Source organism: Nannospalax galili, unplaced genomic scaffold (assembly GCF_000622305.1).
Source record: "Nannospalax galili isolate Female #2095 unplaced genomic scaffold, S.galili_v1.0 scaffold286, whole genome shotgun sequence".
NCBI lineage: Eukaryota > Metazoa > Chordata > Mammalia > Rodentia > Spalacidae > Nannospalax > Nannospalax galili.
This window is the reverse complement of record NW_008359442.1, coordinates 3666613-3688133: the sequence shown is the minus strand read 5'-3', so window position 1 is coordinate 3688133 and position 21521 is coordinate 3666613. Positions and strand designations below refer to the sequence as shown.

The 21521-nt window shown below is 38.1% G+C and overlaps 1 protein-coding gene across 4 annotated transcripts in view; it reads right to left on the bottom strand.

Moving 5' to 3' along the window:
• Asb3 (ankyrin repeat and SOCS box containing 3) overlaps nt 1–21521 on the bottom strand; it is a 148027-nt gene that overhangs the window by 21978 nt on the left and 104528 nt on the right. For all 4 annotated transcript variants that reach the window (XM_017795581.2, XM_008823021.3, XM_029558623.1 and 1 more), the window contains 2 exons: nt 16000–16260; nt 11099–11229 (listed from right to left, as the gene is read on the bottom strand). In XM_017795581.2, the coding sequence (XP_017651070.1) occupies nt 11099–11229; nt 16000–16260 (392 nt within the window). The remainder of the gene's footprint in view (nt 1–11098; nt 11230–15999; nt 16261–21521) is intronic.

Sequence of the window (21521 nt, the reverse complement as noted above, 5' to 3'; positions counted from 1 at the left end):
TGTGTGTGGCTAAGGGAGGGTGCCATCTGGGAAGTGGGTGTATAGATGAATAAGATGGTTTGGGATGCTCTGTGTGATATGCACACCAAAAAATCAACAAATTTAAAAAATGAGTTATATTTGAGGAGGAAGCATAAAAATTTACCTCATGTTAATTAGTAGAGGTGATAAACATTACCATTGAAATCTACCCGATGACTTTATAGACATACACAGGTGCCAAGGCTCTGAGTGCAACCAATTATGACTAATGATATTCAGATACACACAGATTAGAGATGCATGTGCCAGCATCTCAGTGTTATGAGCAAAAACAATGAGTCTTTCTGTAAGAAACAGGTATTTTAATAATGAAATGGAAATCCTTTTTAAAGGTTAAAACCTCATTTACTCTTGTGTCTTAAAGGGTTTATACTGAGTACAATATTGTATAACTGTATTAATTCAACTGTAAACCTAAAAATTTATAGCCAATCTTGAAAGAGATGCATCTTAGCTCTGGAAATTGTTATTGAATATGTCAATGCTGTTGTCATGAAATGCTTCTTCTAATTAGATGGATATTAAATAATTTTTTAAAATATGTTATTCATTATTTTTATTTTATGTATATAAGTATATTGCCTGTATGTATGTAAGTGCCCCTCTGCAATGCTGCAAAGGTCCATAGAGGGCGTCAGATCCCCTGGAACAGGAGTTATGGACAGTTGTTAGCTACATGTGGGTGCTGGGAACTAAACCCCGGTGCTCTGCAAGAGCAGTCAGTGCTCTTAACTGCTGAGCCACTTCTCTAGTCCCTTGGTTTTGTTTTTTAGACTCAGTCACATTCTAGCAGGGCTGGACTCCATCTTTATAATCTTCCTGTCTCAGCTTCTCATGTGCTGGCATTACAGGGATTAAACCCCCATATCTGACTCTAGATGGTTATTTTAATTCTTGAGGTTCTAAACTCTGAAAGGCAGTCATACAAGAACACATCATAAAGAAAATGGCAGGCATACCTCATTTTCAAATCAAGGATCATGAATTATACCTTAGCCCTTAGCAAATATTCCACCCCTCATCTGAAACCCAGGCCCAGCTCTCATCAGGTAAATACCAAGCCCAGCACGACAGGCAGCAAGGAGCACAGGAATGGGTACTGGGGGACGCACATCAATTGCTTGCCTGCAAGCAGGGACAAGAAGTTCCTGCAACAGAGTTTTTAGGAGCAATGAAATGGTTCAATATAAGAAATGCATATGGATTCACCAGGAATGACACCAAAAAAGAAGTACTGTGGTCCATACTGCCATTAAGAGTAACTCCAGGAAGTACCTTTGCAGGTATTATGGTTTGTCTTTGGCATGTCCCACTATAGTTGAATCCACAAGATTATGTGTCTGAACACTTGGTTCATAGCTTGTAATACTATTTTGGAAGCCTGTGAAGGCTTTAGTAGCTAAAGTCTAGTTAATGAAAGTGGGTAGGTGTGGACAACCCTTTCAAGGTAAGCCCCGGCCCTTGCTGACAAGGTGAGAGGAGCCTGGCCCCAGGAATTCCACCACGCTTTCCCTGCCATGTTGGACCAAAACTTCTGACACTATGAAACAAAAACCAGAATCTTTCCTCCCTAGTGGTTTCTGTCAGGTATTTTATCACAGAAACAAAAAAAGTAATTTGCAGGGTATGGTAGTACAAGGGGCAGGGGCAGGGGCAGGCTGTGAGTTCCAGTCCACCCAAGGCTTCATGGTAAGACACTATCTCCAAAAAAAGGAAAAGTAACTAATTCAGTTCCCCAAAACTCCTACATTGAAGGAGCCTTGGTCTAGGTGCAACAGTGCTAAATGAAATCTTGGAGATCCTAGCAGACAGCCTGAGAGGGTGGGTTCGGACCTCCATCGGGGTAGCAGCTCGGAATTCAGCAGACAGCCAGAGAGTGCAGGGTTCTTGCCTCCCTCTGGCCTCCAACTACCACAGGGCCTGAGAATGCAGGGGATTGCCTGACAGCACCTGGATCCTGCCTACTTGTGGTGGTGAGTTTCCCCTAATTGCACCATACCATCCCCCTACCCGGGATATTGTGAGGCCCCTCACAATGCACCAGGGCAGATCTGGCCTTGGTAGCCTAAGGCTGAGATCCTAGCAAACAGCCTGAGAGGGTGGGTTCAGATCTCCATCTGTGTAGCAGCTGGAATCTCAGCAGACAGCCAAAGAGTGCCCCCCATCGCCTACCCCTGCTGGCCTCCCTCTAGCATAGGGTTAACAATGCACCTGCCTGAGAGAGCCTGGATCCTGCCTCCATGTGGTGAAGGAAGTCTAAGTGTACCTGACTGGAACCTGAATTGGGCTTTTGTGGGTACCCCTGAATAGCTGATCTGAAGCCATTGGTTCCCTCCAAAATAAACCTGAGAGAACCTGAACCCTGTACCAACCAGCGTTACATAACCAATAAAGAAAGATCTAGGCATCCCGATAATACAAACAGAAACATACTTCAACTTAATTCTCAGAATCATCAACAACAAAAGAAATTCACATGCCAAAACCACAATGAAAGAATAATAAAATGGAAAGCCAAAACACTATGTCCTCACCAAACCCCACCAATCTTGTAGAAGAATTCAACAAGGAGAACCCCCTAGAGATAACCCAGGACACTGAATTTAAAAGAACAATCATAAACATGATCAAGGAATTCAACGAATTTAAAAAAAACATGAAAATAAAAATCAAAGAGCTAAAAGAAGATAGGGATAAACTTCTGAAGGAATTCACAAAAGAGGTAAACACTGAAGAAAACTCAGGCAGAAATGAAGAAAGAAATGCAAAACTCAATAAGCCAACTTGAAACAATGGGAAAGCCTCACCTCTAGACTGAATGAAATGGAAAACAGAGTATCAACACAGGTGGATAAAGCTGAAGAATTGGACCACTCAAGCAAGGAGTATGATTGGAAAATTTAAAAAAACACAGGAATGGAATATGCAAGAGATGTGGAACACCATGAAAAGACCAAATCTACGGATCATAGGAATAGAGGAAGGAGAAGAATTTCAGGTTAATGGTGTTGACCAGATCTTAGACAGGATTGTAGAAGAGAATTTCCTGAAATTAAGGAAAGACATCCCCATACAAATATAGGAACCACATAGAACACCAAATAGACAGGGTCAGAAAAGAAACTCCCCACAATAAAGCTGGGCATGGTGGCACACGCCTTTAATACCAGCACTTGGGAGGCAGGCGGATCTTTGTGAGTTCAAGGCCAGCCTGGTCTACATAGTGAGTTCCAGGACCGCTGGGGCTACAAGGAGACCCTGTCTCAAAAAAAGACCAAAAACAAAACAAAACAAAAAAACCCACTAAATGTACAGAACAAAGAGAGAATACTGAAAGCAGCAAAAGAAAAATAACAAGTCACAAACAAAAGCCCATCAGAATTACAGCTGACTTATCAATGCAAACTATGAAAGCCAGAAGAGCCTAGACCAAGGTATTTCCAGTTCTACATGACAATAGATGCCAGCCCAGAATACTATACCCAACAAAAATGTCCATTATAGTTGGGGAAAGAAAAATCTTCCATGACATGAATAGCCTCAAAGAATACATGTCCACAAAACCAGCCCTTGAAAGAATACTTGGAGCAATACAGAGAGCAGAGACAGAAACAACTATACCCTAGGGGCAACAGATGAAAATAAACAAAGATATAATCTAGGAAACACAAAATTACACAGAGAACACAAACAGCAATCAAAATGACCGCAACCAATACACACCTTTCAATAATAACCATAAATATCAATGGACTGAACTCCCCAGTCAAAAGACACAGGCTAAGTGAATGGATTAAGAAACAAAATCCATCTCTTTGCTGTCTGCAAGAAACCCATCTCACCTTCAAGGACAGGCACTACCTTAAGGTAAAAGGATGGAAAAGAATATTCCAAGCAAATGGCACTAAGAAACAAGCAGGAGTTGCAATTCTAATATCTGACAAAATAGACTTCAAAGTAAAACTAATCAGAAGAGATAAGGAGGGTCACTTCATTCTCATCAAAGGAACAATTAAACTAAGAAGATGTTACAATCCTGAACATGTATGCACCAAACTGGTGCACTCAAATTCATAAAAACAACACTACAGGACTTAAAGACACAGATTAACCCCAACTCAGTAATAGTAGGGGACTTCAATACCCCATTGTCTCCACTAGACAGGTCAACTGGACAAAGAATAAACTGGACAAAGAGAGAAGTCTGAATTAAATGATACCATCAAATGGGACCTAACAGACATCTTTCAATAAGTTCACCCAAACAACAAAGAATACACTTCTACTCAGCACCTCATAGAACTTTTTGAAAAATTGAGCACATACTGGGCCACAAAACAAACCTCAACAAATACAAAAATATTGAAATAATCCCATGCATTCTGTCGGACCACAAAGCAATAAAGCTCAAAATCAACACTGGACGAAGGCCTAAGTCACTACACAAACTCGTGGCGATTGAACAACACACTCCAAAACAATGAGTGGGTCAAAGGAGAAATTAAGAAAGAAAGAATTCCTGGGATTCAATAAAAAGGACAATACAACACAACACAACCTTTGGGACACATTAAAAGCAGTCCTAGGAGGGAAGTTTATAGCTCTAAGTACCTACATTAAAAAATTGGAAAGAGCCCAAATAAATGACCTAACACTGCAACTCAAGACCCTGGAAAGGCAAGAACAAATGAAATCCAAACCCAGCAGAAGAGAAGAAATAACAAAAATCAGAGCAGAAATTAATGAAATAGAAACAAAGAAAACAATACAAAAAAATCAATGAATCTAAGAGCTGGTTCTTTGAAAAGCTAAACAAGATAGAAAGACCCTTAGCCCAATTAACCAAAAGAAAGAAAGCAAATCCAAATCAACAAAATCAGAAATGAAAGGGAAAACATCAAAACAGACACCCAAAAGATCCAGAACATTATAAGGGAATATTTTAAAAACCTATATGCTACTAAATCTGAAAGTCTAAAAGAAATGGATGGATATCTGAAATTATTGGAATGACCAAAGTTAAACCAAGAAGAGATCAATACTTTAAACAGACCCATAACATATAAGGAAATTGAAACAGTAATACAAAGTCTCCCAACTAAAAAAAGCCCAGGCCCAGATAGATTAACAGCAGAATACTACCAGACATTTAAAGAAGACCTCAAACCAATACTACTTAAATTATTAAAAATGATAGAAACAGAGGGAGAACTCCCAAATTCCTTCTATGAAGCCAGCATCACTCTAATACCCAAACCGGGTAAAGGCACAAGCAAAAAAAGGAAACTATAGACCCATATCCTTAATGAACATAGATGCAAACATTCTCAACAAAATACTTGCAAACCACATACAGACGCACAGCAAAAAGACCATTCACCATGATCAAGTAGGCTTTATCCCAGAGATGCAGGGCTGGTTCAATATACGTAAGTCAATAAATATCATTAATCATATAAATGGACTCAAAGACAAAAAATGCATTGTCATCTCAATAGATGCAGAAAAGGCTTTTGAAATTTCAGCATGCATTTATGTTCAAAGCCCTAGAGAGAATTGGACTGGAGGGAACATACCTCAACATAATTAAAGCTATATACAACAAACCCACAGCCAACATCATTCTAAATGGACAAAAACTCGAACCATTCCCATTAAAATCAGGAACCAGACAAGGATGTCCACTATCTCCACTTGTTTTCAACATAGTGTGTGAAACTTTTGCTAGAACAATAAGACGGGAGAAGGAAATTAAAGGACTACTAATTAGAAAAGAAGAGGTCAAACTATCACTTTTTTCAGATGATATGATACTATACCTAAGAGACCCCAAAAGTTCCACTAGAAAACTCCTAAAACTGATCAACACTTTCAGTATAGTGGCAGGTTATAAAATCAATTTACAAAAATCAGTAGCCTTTCTACATACCAATATAACAAGCAATTGGAGAAAAGAATATAGGGAAATGCTTCCATTCACAAATGCTGCAAAAAAATTGAAATATCTTGGAATAAATCTGACCAAAGACACCAAAGATCTCTAAAATGAAAATTTTAAATCATTAAAGAAAGAGATTGAGGAAGACATTAGGAGATGGAAGGACCTCCCATGTTCAAGGATTGGGAAGAATTAATATTGTTAAAGTGACCATCCTACCAAAAGCAATATATAGATTCAATGCAATCCAATCAAAATCCCCGTGACATACTTTACAGAATTGGAAAAAAATCCATCTTTAAATTCATATGGGGGCACAAAAGATTCCAGATAGCCAAAGAAACCCCAAGGACAAAGAGCAATGCTGGGGAGGATTACTACACCAGATCTCAAAGCATACTACGGAGCCATAGAGCCATAGCCATAAAAACAGCATGGTACTGGCACAAAAACAGACACGTAGATCAATGGAACATCATTGAAGATCCAAACCTGACTACATACAATTTCAGCCACCTGATATTTGACAAAGGTGCCAAGAACACACAATGGAGGAAAGACAGCATCTTCAACAAATGGTGCTGGCAAAACTGGATCTCCACCTGTAGAAGAATGAAACTAGATCCTTGTCTTTCACCTTGCACAAAAGTCAACTGCAATCAATAAGTGGGACCTCATTAAACTAAAAAGCTTCTGGACAGCAAAAGACACAATCAAAAAACATGAAGAGAAAATTCACAGAATGGGAAAAAATCTTCACCAGTGACACATCTGACAGAGGTTTAACATCCAGAATATACAAAGAACTCAATAAAAACAGAGACTAGAGAAACCAAATGACCCAATTAAAAGATGGGCTAAAGATCTAAACAGAGAGTTCTCAAAGGAAGAAATAAAGATGGCTAAGAAACATCTCAAAAAATGTTCAACATCATTAGTAATTAGGGAAATGCAAATTAAAACCACCCTAAGGTATCACCTTACCCCAATCAGACTGGCTAGGATCAAGAGAACAAATGATACCAAATACTGGCAAGGATGTGGAGAAAGGGGAACGCTCATTCACTGCTGGTGGGATTGCAAACTCATGCAGCCACTATGGAAAACAGTGTGGACAATTGTTTAAAAACTAAAAATGGTAACACAGACTCCCTCATATGTGGCTCCTAGCACCAAATCCTTTTAAATTCCAGGTCCTTTTAATAAGATGATGATTTACAGCAGTCCCTTTTGCATGAAGTAACTACCATCATCACGACTTTGGCCTGATCACTAAACAGTCACAATTGGGAAGATGATGATTTACAGCAGTCCCTTTTGCATGAAGTAACTACCATCATCACGACTTTGGCCTGATCACTAAACAGTCACAATTGGGCTTGTTCACAGTTGTTCTCATTCATTAAAGGAGTGCCAAGCAGGGTCACTGGACCTTCACCTGAATATCCAGCCACTCTGTCCAGCCATTCTTCCCAGCCAACTAGTCCAGCCTTAGAAGACAAAAGAAATGAGGAAGAACCCAATAGAGGGATGCTTTTAGAGGCCCTTGTCAAGAAACTCCAGTGGACTCTCATATGAACATTTGAAAATTGCCCTGTTCTGACTTTTTTCTAGTTCCCTGTCTAGAACTTGTAATGCTAATTACTCTTGCCTTTACTTCTCCTTTACATCTCCCATTCATGATTCAAGGACTTTCTTCTCCCCTCTGAGACAAAAGTTATGCAATATGGGAGTCTTTTAGATAGACCCACTGAAGGAGTAACTCCAATTGCCTACCCTGCAACCCTGTTCATCATGGAGGAAGCCAGAGCAGTTGGCGTCCCTATTCCCTATTGGCAATTTGGGTCACCCCTTCAGAGGATGGCATGATAAGAATAGGAAGTAGGAATTGGCTAGGCAGTTAGGGTAAAAAGACCCCAAAGAAAAGTAGCCAGTTTCTGGGCTAAAAGTCAAAATGTCTTTGGGCCTGTTAGCAACATCTCTGTTCCAAGGCCAAAAACATCAAAAGTATTTGGGAACTTGTATCTAATCCTTAAAAGATTTTAGGGTCACCTCTTCAGAGGGGGGAATGTTGGAGAGGAGGGAGTGGGCATGGATTTGATCAAAACATCTTATATGCATGTATGAAATTCTCAATAAAGTTTTTGTAAAAGTTAAAAAAAAAAAAGAAGTGCACTATGTAGACCAGGCTAGCCTTGAACTCACAGAGATCTGCCTACCTCTGCCTCCCAAGTGCTGGGACTACAGGTGTGTGCCACCACGCCCGGCATGAACTGAAATCTTTTAGAGGTGACTGGATTATGAGGCCTGACCTCACGAATGGATTCCTAACTTAGTAGGCTAGTAGGAAGTTACAGGAACTTTAGGAAGTAGAGTTGGAAGAAGAAGGTTGTTGGAGGCATGCCCTTGAAGGTGTATTTTGTCCCCGGCCTTTCTCCCTTATTCTCTCTGCTTCCCAGGTATCATGAAGCAAGCAGCCCTGCTCCATCACATGCTCCCTTACCATGACATTCTGCCTTACTCAGGACCAGAAACAATGGACCAAGTGACCACAGACTGAAACCTTTGAAACCACAAGCCAAAATGACATTTTCCTCCATTTAAGCTGCTTTTCTCAATATTATGTCACAACAACACAAAGGTAACTGACAGCACTGTTAGTGTTCAGATTGTGGGATTTGGTGTCTTTGAAGGAGAAAAGGGTGCAAAGGCAAGAAACATCAAAGGACCTGGAGAAATCCAGTTCAAAGCAGTAAATACACAATACACCTAACTGGATAGATGCTACCCATACTAGACAATTATAGGGGTCTGCCACACAACCATTAGAATTTGCCAGAATAGTGGGAGGAGAGGATAGAATGAGGGATCAGAGTGTCTCTCAAAGGCCCAACACAGTAAATCCTAGCACTTGGGAAGCTAACACAGGACGATGGTTCAAGGTCAGACTCGGTTTTATGGTAAGTTACAGGCCAGTCTAGGTTACACAGAGACTTGCTCAAATAAATAGATAAATAAAGTTTCTCATAGAGAATACAAGAGTTACATGGGTCAGAGTTTCTCAGCACTGCTGACATCTGCAGGAGACAATTCTTTGTCACAGGAGGTGGTCCTGTGCATTATAGGATTTTAGTAACATCCTGGTCTTTACCAGGGATAGACAGATAGCAATAGCACCTTGTAAGCTGTGAAAATCAACATTTGTTTACGAACATTTAATAACTCATGGGGACAAAGTCCACACACACATTGAACACCACTGCTATAAATGAAATGAATAACAAACAGCTGCCAGGCTTAAGTCATTCTCTTGGTAAAATAGCACTCCCTGAACTATCAGACTTACTGAACTAGAAAACAGAAAGAACAGAAAGCCTTGTAGGGAAAATGACATGTTCAATTTTGGGTATGTCAAAATGTGGGACACTAAGTGGTAATGTCCAAAAGGCAGTTGGATATATGAAACTGGAACCAAGAAAAGAAACTGTGACTAAAGAAATAGATCCCCCCCCCAAAAAAAAACATCAAAGTATTAACTACATGAATACCTGAGCACAGCTTCTGCAAATCTTCAGCCTACATAAAATCCTCTTAAGGGATGATGATGATTACTCTCCACAGCTCTACCTAGTGCCTAATTAAACAAGAAGCCCTGGATAGGTTTAGTCTACTGCAGGGTAATACACTCATGCACAGTTTTATTTTCATCTAGACATACTTGCCATATGTTAAGGTCTTCAGAGGAAATCTGCACATATCTTTACTAATTGATATGCTGCAATAATTTTCCCATCTGGCATATGCTCCCTCTTTTGACTTTTTGTTCCCATAACCATTGTCCCATATTCTATCTGTTCTGAATAGGTATGTGTTTTCTTCTGTTGCAGATACATAATTAGTCAAAGCAGATGCAATTCTCAACATGGAGAATTACATACAAGTAAGCTTCCTCACATTATCATCAGAGAAAGTCTGAATGGGAAGGCTCAGTGTCTCCAAACAGATAACTTTTTACTCTTCAACAGAAACCTTTCTAACAGTCTGAATATTCTTTATTCAGTTCAAGAGCTTATTTTCCAGAGCATGTTTTAGACTGAGAAAATTTATTTAATATAATTTTCTAATAAATTAGAAGCATTTCTATGTATGTATAAGTTCATTTGTTAAAAAAAACCTATTCAAGGATCAGGTATGATAGCACACAGTTTTAATTTCAGCACTCATGAGGCAGAGGCAGAGGCAGGTGGATCTCTGTGAGTTTGAGACCAGCCTGGGCTATATACTAAGGCCCTGTCTCAAAAAAAACATTCAAAGTTTTATGAGAAGTTTCATTTTAGGTAACCATGACCATGAAGCAACAACTTTCCTAACTCAAAACATACAATCTCATTAACAAAATATAGTCAAAGTAAAATAAATCTGAGTAAGTAAACTGGATTATTTTGCATATATTATGTTTAAACTGGTTTTCTTGCACAAAGTCTCCCATTTTGTTTCCTTTAATTTTTTAGTTAACTTTTTAAAAAAGATAAATCAAAGTAAATTTTGAAAAATCAGTTTTAGGACAGTCATTTAAAATATCAATCATCAGGATTGTTAACATACACTTATAATCCCTACACATGAAGGTTGGGGCAAGAAGACCAAGAGTACCAGGACAGCCTGGCCTAAACAGAATGTTCCTTTCGGAAAAACAACAAAATAATAAGTTCACAGAATTTTCACCCAGCTTACCTCAACAGACTGGCATAAAATCAGTAGGGACAGGTACAAATAAAAGATGTTAATATTTTCTTTTAGAAATGATGAAGTATTATAGAGAGAACATAAATTCAACAAACTAAATATCTGATTAGCTTATTTTTAGAATACACATTAGGATAGCAATAAATAAACATATCAGTGAACTGCCATTCTTGTAAGATCTGTGGGCTGAAATTATAAACAGAAATGAGTTTTAAGAGAGGAAATTATTATCCTTTTCTCATTCTTTCCACGTGCAAGGAAATGCAAATTATGCCTAATTTGCTGAGTTAGCCAATGAATCCACCAAAAACTTGCAACACAGCTAGAGAAGAGAAGGAAAAGCAGTAATGTGTTTGGAGTCTATGTTCTTACCAATATGCTGCTGTAGAGCCCAAGAGGAGTTTGCACGAGTAGAGAGCATCTTTTCAACAGCTGGTGGAAGTCTCTTCCAATTACAGAATTCCAAAATGAAGATAAGGATGTCATCGCTGACTAAGTCAACCCTACATGAGCAGCATGTTAACAGGACATCAAACACAAAATATTACTATATCTAATTAATATACTATAAACAAATACCATGCTTCTATTTTTACAACAGCTTTAAGGATGAAAGCAGACAAAACAAAGGCACAGAAAGTATCATATAACCTAAGGCAAGTTCAGTAGCTACCTCTACAGCTACAGGTTCCTAGAAACTGTGCTGACTGTGTATAGCTGTTCAAGAGATGATGAGAGGAATCTCTACTCTCCTAAAGAACAGGAACTTCCTTTCCCATTGGAAAGTACCAGTGTCTTCAGTGGAATGCCATTATCTCCTCCAAGTTGAGCTCGCTTGTAAAATGTAGCTTGGCCATCCTTATAGACACAAAGCAGTCCTGAAAGGATAAAGCCCAAGCATCTTAACTCACTGCTATCTTGAATATACAAGAAAGATGGTTTTTTTCTACCCTACTCCCAGGAGCTGTACAGCTATTCTAAGAATGTCTTCATTATACATTAGGCCTTAATGGATGTACCTGAATAAAATTCATCATTAAGGATGGAAGAAGGGGTTCCATATTAACAGCTCTGTTCTAGTTTGTTCTTCTGCTGCTTTGAAAAACACCACGACTGAAAGCAACTTGGGAAAGAAAGGGCTATTTCATCTTACAGTTACAATCCATCACCAAGGGGAAATCAGGGAAGGAACCTGGAGTAGAGACCATAAAGAAATGCTGCTTACTGGCTTGCTCTCAGGCTCATGTTCAATTTCCTCCATTATATAGCCCACACCTGCCTGCCTAGAGATGGCACTGCCCATATTGGGCTGGGTCCTCTTATATTAATTAGCAACAAGAAAATGCCCCATAGACATGTCCATAGGTCAATCTGATGGAGGAAATTCTTCAACTGAGGTTTCTTCTCAGGTGTGTCAAGTTGTCTGACAACCAAGATTAGCCATAACAAGTTCTTCCTTGTTCTTTCAAATAATATTGTGAACCAATCTGTTCACAATAGGCTTCCTCAAATGTTATAAGCACTTGAAATCTAAAGGAAAGAACACTGGTTTAAAGAAAAGTCCTGATTTCTAATACCACCTGTGCTACTTAGAAATAAATCTAAATTCTTTAAGCCCTAGCTCCTTTCTTAACACATAACCTACCTCTTTCAGAAGATTTTTGTAAAAATAATATACAAGAATACAGTAAACATACTTTAAAAACTATAAACTGCTATGTAAATATTTTGTTACTAAAAATGATCTGAAAACATCACTATTACATTTTCCAGAAGAACTTATTAACATTACACACATAAAATTTACTCAAAACTTACATTAAAATGACTGGTTAGAATATAAAAATTACTTGCCAGCTTATTTTTTATTACACTTATTATGTGTGTGTGCATGTATACAACATGTGCCACACTATGTAAGTGGCGGTCAGAGGACAACTTGCAGGAGTCAGTTCTCTCCTTCTATCCTGTGGATTCCAGGTCATCAGGCTTGCTGACAAGCACCTTGACCTGCTGAGCCATCTTGCCGAGCCATCTCACTGGCCCACTTCCCAAATTCTTAACTCTCTGATACACATACATGGAGGAACTTAAAACAACACAATTGCCTTAGAAAAATATTTTACTTCTCAATTCTCAGTAAAATGAAAAGTTATCAGGAAACACTGAGAATAAATAAAATGGTAAAATATATTCCAAGGCACTCTAGGAGCAAACCAAAGATTACTTGATTCTGCATCCTCACTTCTTTTTTAATGGTTTCATTTTCTGCCTTAACGTGCTTTAGGTCTCACTATGACCCAACACAAAGCCATTCTGATGCAGTCAACTGAACACACCCAAGAAATAAATCTGTGTGCACAGCTTTAGTTAATATAATGATGGTTTAGTTTACCAACACTACTAATGCCACTAAAAATGTATTGCCATTATACTACACTGACCATTACACTGAACAAAGCAGTTGTATAATCATAAACAAGTGACAGTTAATTAACAAAATGCACAGAAGACATTCACTTTCTATTTTTCTCCCATTACATTCTGGAAGAAGGAGGGGACTTTGTCTTGTATGTTAGTTGAAAAATATTTCAACATGGTAGATTATATTGTGGCAGGCAATTACTCAGCCAGATAAATTTTTAAGACTGTTTAAGACGAGCATATAAGCAATACCTAGGAAATACATTTATAATTCACATGACAAAGATTAAGCAACAGACTTACATGTGATATTAATAAGAAACAACCAAAATCTACTTTAAAGTATTACAATTTTTATGGGAGAATTTTTCTATAACAGCTCTTTGAATATAAATTCAATCACAGGAAGCAAAACATTTATCATATTCGGTAAACACTGACTTTATCCTTTCAATGAAAGGTTTGTGAACAAAAATGTGGCCACGTTAAGCATTTTCATTTCTAAAATGAAAATTTCCATTGTACTCTTTTCTAATGAATATAAAGAACCTAAAGTGACTCTTTGGTAGTGAAATATACCTGAAATTGTCATTCTCAGTTCAGAATGCTAAACTAATTTTAAAATAATTCTACTGTTTAATTGATACTTAACTATTCTTATTTCAACACATCCAACAAATACAATACATACCCAGGAGCTTATCGCCACAAAAATTCTCTATTTATACCTAGAATATCTGAACTTGGAAAAGGAGAGTATATTTTACAGAATCTTAGGATTGAGTTCAATAATTCACTTTCCTACCAAGAATTTACATAGTTGGCTGGGGAGAAAGGAAAACAGGCAATGTTTAATTCCTTTCCTTTGGGTAAGTTTTTCCCAATTTGGGAGTAGGAAGGAACAAGAAAAGTTGGCACAAATCCCCCAGGTGTGGCAACAGACAGAAGTCCTACCTCATTTCTGTGGCTATACAAGGTTAAACCACCACAGAACATAGATTTGAGCCTTCTCACAGGACACAGTAGAGTCAAAACTAAGCTCTAGAACTAACTCTGCACAAGCTTGGGCAATTGTCTTGAGCACTGTGCCTCAGTTTCCTCCTCTGTAAAACAGGGATAATATTAATACTTCACTTTATAGTACATGAGCCAGCATCAGTAAAAAACTTAAAGCAGTGCCTAGTTGTCAGGCAGTATTCTAAATTTGGACTAAAACTACGAACCAGAAAAGATTGTGAAGGTTAAAAGTATAGGGCAAATCATGTGGAGTCAGCTAATGTTTTCAGGTGAGGAGCACAAGGAATGTGGTGAAGGAAAAAGTGGGTGCCCTGAGGACAGACACTACCTAGAGTTAGTCACAAAGGAGAACAGGACTGTCAGGGCTGTCCTTAGCTATCTCATGTGTCAGAAAGTGAGTCCTAGAATATGAGGGGCAGCTACTAGCAGCCAGAGACCACAGCTAATCATGAAGTTCAGTAAGAAGTTAAGGTCATTTAAATAATTTTTTGAGTTCCATGTAACAGCAATGTAAAAGTGAGAGATTAAATACTGCTAAATCAAAGCCCATAGAGAAACAGAGTCCACTGTGTGAAAAGCAGAGTTCACAGAAATGTAAAATAAACTCACAAGTAGGGAATGCTAAGCAGTGAGTAAAGGCATTTGCTACCAAGTCTGATGATCTGAGTTCAATCCCTGGAACCAACATTTGAAATTTGTCCTCTGACCTTCAAACTCCCACTATGGTACATGCACATACCCTCAGACAGACAGACAGACAGACTCTCTCTCTCTCTCTCTTTCTCTCTCTCTCTGTCACACACGTACACACACACATATACACACACACACGTGAATAAATTGTGTAAAAAAATATGCCTACACCCCAAATACGATCTGAGAAGAAAGATTTGAATGGCAAGATATCAAACACTTCAGTTGAAATGCAAATCAAGTATGTGTCTAAATTTTCTTAGTGAATGGTAGTTTGGAAAGCACAAAGCTGAAGACTAATAGATGCTTCACTGAAATGCCATCAAACAACGTCCTCTACACTTTGCTAGAGACTTTGATTCTACTTTCTCATTTGATTGGCATTATCGGGCCAAGAGCACCCTCACTGCTGCAGCTCCCTGTGCTGTATAACAACTTCTGCTAAGGGTGGAGGCTGGCAGAAACTGTCTTCTTCTTCTTGACCCCACAAAATCCTGACTCAACATTCATATATAATCTATTATAGCGATGCCTGACCTTCTGAGAAACTACCAGAACCAAACAAGTTATACCTTCAGATACTTCAAAAAACATTATGTATTACAAGAGACAAATTTTCAAAAGACAAGCTGCTATTGGGTAGGAATTATCAATCTAGTTTGGTGAAGAATGACAGCAAATTCCAAAGTACCTACAATCATTCTTTTTTCTGTCACAGCTGTTTTAAATGGGTTATGCATAAGCAAGCTAGGCATAGTGGTACATGCCTGTAATCCCACTACTCAGGAGACTGAGGCTTATCTGGGCTACTGCGAAAGATTCTGTCTCCAAAATGAAAAGAAAAAGAATAAGGAATTGTCAAAAAAGAAGAGAATCCTCAGAAGTTCTGAGTTAGAGTTTGCTGGCCACTCTCCCTTTCCTACCTTCTTCCAGTCACCTCTTCTAGAACTCTGTGCTTTAAACTCAACTTCTCTGTTTGCAGCTCCCCCACCCCCAACTCTACCCCAACACAGCTGTGAGAGTCAATACATACACGCACACACAACCACTGTCCTAACACAGAAATATCACAAAATTAGGAGTGTGATAAAGGTAATATTGTTACTCAAAAGGGAGGGCTCACTAGTAGAATTTCTTACCAAGAGCTGCTGCAAAGTAGAATCAAGGGGTCGAATCCAGCAAGCAGGAGATGTGGCAACCATTCCTTGTATTTTGTTTGTGCTTTAATTGTGTAGCTTATAAATTCAGGTGTATGATTCCAGGGTGCTAATGGGCAGCCTCTCTTCAAAAAACAGCGAAATATTGAAAACTTCTCATACTTGAGGCAATATGCCAAGTGAAGTTCATTAAGCTGGGCTCCATACTTCAAAAGAATATTCAATATTCCAAGGAACTTACAGCTTCACCAAAAAGACAAAAAACAAATAAAAAAAGTAGTTAAAAAGTTAGTCCTTTATGCAATAAATAATTCTTAACAAACTGTTAATAGCAGTTACTACTTGGGAACAAGGATAGTAGTTGGGCTACTCGATGGTACTGACAAGCCAGAAACTGAGATGAGGCAATGAAGAAAAGGACGCTTACATTTTAAGCCCACACTCCTGCACTGTTCAAGAGAAAAAGTATTACTCTTATAATTTAAAGCATTTGTCTTAAATAATTTTAAACCATCATTGACAAAGAAAACTTCTCATTATAATACATTATACAATTAACCATGTCTCCAACAAAATACTTCCTTAAAAAGTTAATAAAGAAGATTGAGTCTTCCTAAAAATCTCCAAAATATTATGTAGACTCGGCCAATCTCCCTCTTATAGACCTCTCACAACAAATATGCAGGCAGGTAGGTGGGGGATATAGATTCACGAAAACTTTTTGAATGAACAAAACTTCAACTTACAGCTCTGCATTTTAAAATTATTCTGCTTTAGTGGGTAAGAAACCCCAATGCAACCCAAGAAGTTGTGGCAACTGATGACTGCTGGGAGGGCAGAGACAGTCTCTTTTAAGGATAGGACTCTGCAGGTTAACTAAACTCCAGTGGATGGACCCACATTGAAGGACATTTGGGGACACTAATTAGATTATAGGCCTTATTTTACATATATATATATATATATTACATTAAATTGGGTGGGGGCATGTAAATAGGGGAGATATAATACCATCAAATTATATTGTATGAAAACCACAAAAATTAATTTAAAAAATTACTCTTCCTTATAAAGCACTCTTATGGACTAATGGTATATCATTTTTATCTACTAAATTTGTTGCCTAAAAAAAGAAAAAAGATTATCCAATACTGATAAGTTACAGTGAAACTGACTTAAAGTAGGTATAACCCTTATTTGAAAGATCTGTTTGGCAAGATTATCAGAACAGGTTGGGTTACAAATTAAAGAGCACAGACTCAAGCCAGCCACTTAACTATGTAACACTAGGTAAGTTACTTCACTTTTCCAGCACACTAAAGGGAGCAGAGTGCCTTTAATCCCAGCACACAGGAGGCAGAGGCAGGTGGATCTCTGTGAGTTCAAGGTCAGCCTGGGCTACATAGTGAGTTCCAGGCCAGCTTGGGCTACAGGGAGACCCTGTCTCAAAAAAGGCCAAAAAAAAAAAATAAATAAATAAAGTATCCTATTTACTATTTACTTAGGTAAATATATTCATATAAATTTTGTTCAGGTAGATTTTGGGGGGGGGGGGCGCTCTTTTTGTAACCCCAGCTGGCCTGGAACTCACTATATAGACCACTATATAGTCCTGTAGCACTGTTTTTATGAATGCCTGCTTTTTTCTTAGTACCCATTGGCTTGGTATATTTTTTTTCATCCTTTCACCTTAAGATAGTGCCTGTCCTTGAAAGTGAGATGAGTTTCTTGCAAACAACAAAAAGATGAATTTTAGCCAGGTGTGGTGGCGCACACCTTTAATCCCAGCACTCAGGAGGCAGAGGCAGGCAGATCTCTGTGAGTTCAAGGCCAACCTGGTCTCCATAGTGAGTTCCAGGACAGCTGGGGCTACAGGGAGACCCTGTCTCAAAAAGACCAAAAAAAATTTTTTTTAGATTAAATGAATAGAAAGTGTCTACAACATGGTCATGTGAGAACAACCACGTCTTAAGACATAAAACTTGAAATCAGGGTTAAAACAGTTAAGACATTAGATGTGAGGAAAATAAAATGTCTTTTAAGCCATATATTTGTTTACTTCATTTGTTGTCCAATTTAGTTTTAACTTTAAGATGAAAGTCTTTGTTATTAAATCATTAGTACAATAATTAGAAAAATCCATTATTCCATAATGTTCATAAAATGTATAACTCTGCTGTTTGCACACTATCTTGTTACTTGCTCTTGATGAGAAGTCTGCCACCATCTACCATCACTCTTGAAAACACCCTTGTATGTATGCAATTTTTTCTCTAGCTGCTTTGACATCAACTGACGATTTGTTGCCAGCAGTCTTGCACTACAGGACACCCTAAAGAACAGCTCCTGGAACTGATGGTTCTAAACACTTAACACTAATTTATCTCAACCACCTTGACCTCATTTAATTAGGCTCTCATTTTGCCTGTATTTATTACCTGCTGATTCTGCTTACATAAGGGGCAAGATTACATATGGACTGCTGAACATCTTCCAAAGTGTAGAAGGAGCTGTGGGAAAAGCTCAAGACACTGCCTCATCACAAATATGATATATAGTTCCCAGGAAGTATGGCAATTTCCTAGGCAACACAGGGACTAAATGAATTCTTACCTCCTGCATTTGAAATCATCAACTTTCTAACCATACATACTTAGGTCTTAAAAATTCAGCTCAGGGGACATACTTTTGATACAGAATACAAGCAAGCACCACTACCTCCCAACAGCACCTTAGTGGAATAAATGTTACAGGTAGCAGATTGTGTTTAGAATACAAACTACAAAACCAAAAAGGCTTTCTTATAAAAATTTCAATGAATCACTTAGACATGTGTTTCACGCTAAGAAAAATTGTAAGGGCAGGGCCAAAAAGCAAATCATCCATCCATCCATCTCTAAAGCATGAGAGAGGCATGTACTCAGGTACTTTGTTATAACAAACTAGTGTATTAAACTAAGTGTGTCATACCTAAGATTTGTCAATCCAAACTAATAACTTCTGTTAGCACCTCCATTCTAGATATAAAAACTGAATCTTAGCCACAAAATAACTGACAGAACTGAGATCATGATCAAATCACATCAAAATCTATTAAAACAGGCTAGTTGTGGTGGCACATGCCTTTAGTCTCAGCACAGAGGAAGCAGACGCAGGCAGATCTCTGTGAGTTCAAAGCCAACTTGGTCTCTGGACATAGGCAGGCCAGCCAAGGCTATACAGTGAGACTCTGTCTCAAAACAAAGCAAACAAACAAAAATCTATTAAAACAGTGTCTATGATGCAGCTAATTTCTGAAATATCTATCATGCAAACTTTATAAATGTTATATAACTTTATAAAATAGTCAAATTGAGGATTATTTTAGAACTAGTTTTATGTTTGCCAAAGTATGTTATATGGAACTTTCACTCCTGAAAAGTAATCCATTAAAAAAAAAAAAAAAAAAGAGGAAAAAAAAAAAAACTATAGAAAGCTTCTATAGTACACAGCAAGCCTAGAAACAGAACTACAGGATGGAGTTACTTTTAAGCACTATGTTAGTTATAATTGGAAATTAAATGGCCAATTTTCTTCAACCTCCAGATACCTTTCAGAAGTACCTTTAAAATTAACACAATGGGACCCACAGGCCTCTCTCCCAGACTAACCCAGCTCCTCAGTGCAGTCCCCAGGAGCCCTTGGGGCTGATGCCTGCCCCCATCTAACTTTGTATCTCTAGGTGGCAGGGCCACCAGCTGCCCTAGACCAGCATCTTTCCTGGGCCCAGCTCCCAGGCCAACCCAACCCCCAAATTCCTGGGGCCAAAATATTTCCTGGAGGGATCCAGACCTTAGGAGGAAGCCTAAGAGCATCTGATCCTCATCTAACTTGGGCCTTTGTGGGAACTCCTGAAGATAAAAGCAATCTGGCCACTCCAATATAAAATCAAAAGAGAACCAGAAGCTTAGATGAACCAGATTTTCATGCCCAAAAAGTAAGCCACAAAGGCACATAAAGTTTACAAAAGGCAGACCTAAACTTGAAGACTTGAGTCTCACACAAGAATCAGGAGCTACAAAAGAAATTCACATGTCAAAATCACAGAGAAAAAAATAACATAAAAAAACAAAATAACATATCCCTTCCAAGTACCAATAGCCTCTAGAGGAGTACAAAGAGAACGCCCTAGAGATACTGCAGAACATGGAACTCAAAAGAACAATTATAAACATGATAAAAGAATTCAGTGAATTTAAAAAACACACAAAGAAATCAAAGAACTGAAGGAAGATAGGGATAAACTTCTGAATGAATTCAGAAAAGAGCTAGAAATATTGACGAATACTCAGGCTGAAATCAAAAAGGAAGTGAAACACTCAGAACGCCAATTAGAAATGACAGGAGAAAGCCTCACCAAGAATGGAATATGCAGGAATTGTGTGACACTATAAAAAGATCAAACTGAGGAATCATAGGCATACAGGTAGAAGAATCCCAAGATAATGGCATGGAACAGATCTTCCTCAGAATCGCAGAAGAAAATTTCCAAAAATTAAAGAAAGACATGCCCATACAAATATAAGAAGCATATAGGACACCAGACAGGACCAGAAAAGAAACTTTCCATGGCACATCATAGTAAAAACACTAAGCGTACAGAACAAAGAGAAACAAGTCACATACAAAGGAAAACCCATTAGTATTACAGCTGACTTTTCAGTGCAAACTATGAAAGACAGAAGAGCCTGGACCAAAGTATACCCAGTTTTAAATGACCACAGTTGCCAACACAGATTACTATACCCAGCCAAAATGTCTATTATAGTAGAAGGGAAAAGAAAAATCTTTGATGACATAAATAGGCTGAGGAATTCATGTCCAAAAAACCAGCCCTTCAGAGAGTTCTGGAAGCAATACAAAGAGCTGAAGAAAGGAATGACTATACCCAAGGGGTTGTAGAAAGAAAACCAATGAAGGTATAGCTGTGGAAAAGTACAGCTACATCAAGAATGCAAACAGAAATAAAAATGACAGGATTCAGAAGAATGAAATTATGTGGCCTGCAAGAAAATAGATGTACCTAGAAATTTATCATATCAAACAAATTAAGTCACACTCAGAAATATAAATATCACATTTTCTGTCAAAAAAAGACAGGATTCAATACTCATCTTCGGTATAGCTGTGGAAAAGTACAGCTACATCAAGAATGCAAACAGAAATAAAAATGACAGGATTCAGAAGAATGAAATTATGTGGCCTGCAAGAAAATAGATGTACCTAGAAATTTATCATATCAAACAAATTAAGTCACACTCAGAAATATAAATATCACATTTTCTGTCAAAAAAAGACAGGATTCAATACTCATCTTCCATTAATAACTTTAAATATTAAGAGACTGAACTCCCCAGTCAAAAGACACAGACTAGGTTAATGGATAAAGAAACAAAACCCATCTTTTTGTTGTCTGCAAGAAACTCATCTCACTTTCAAGGACAGTCCCTACCTTAAGGTGAAAG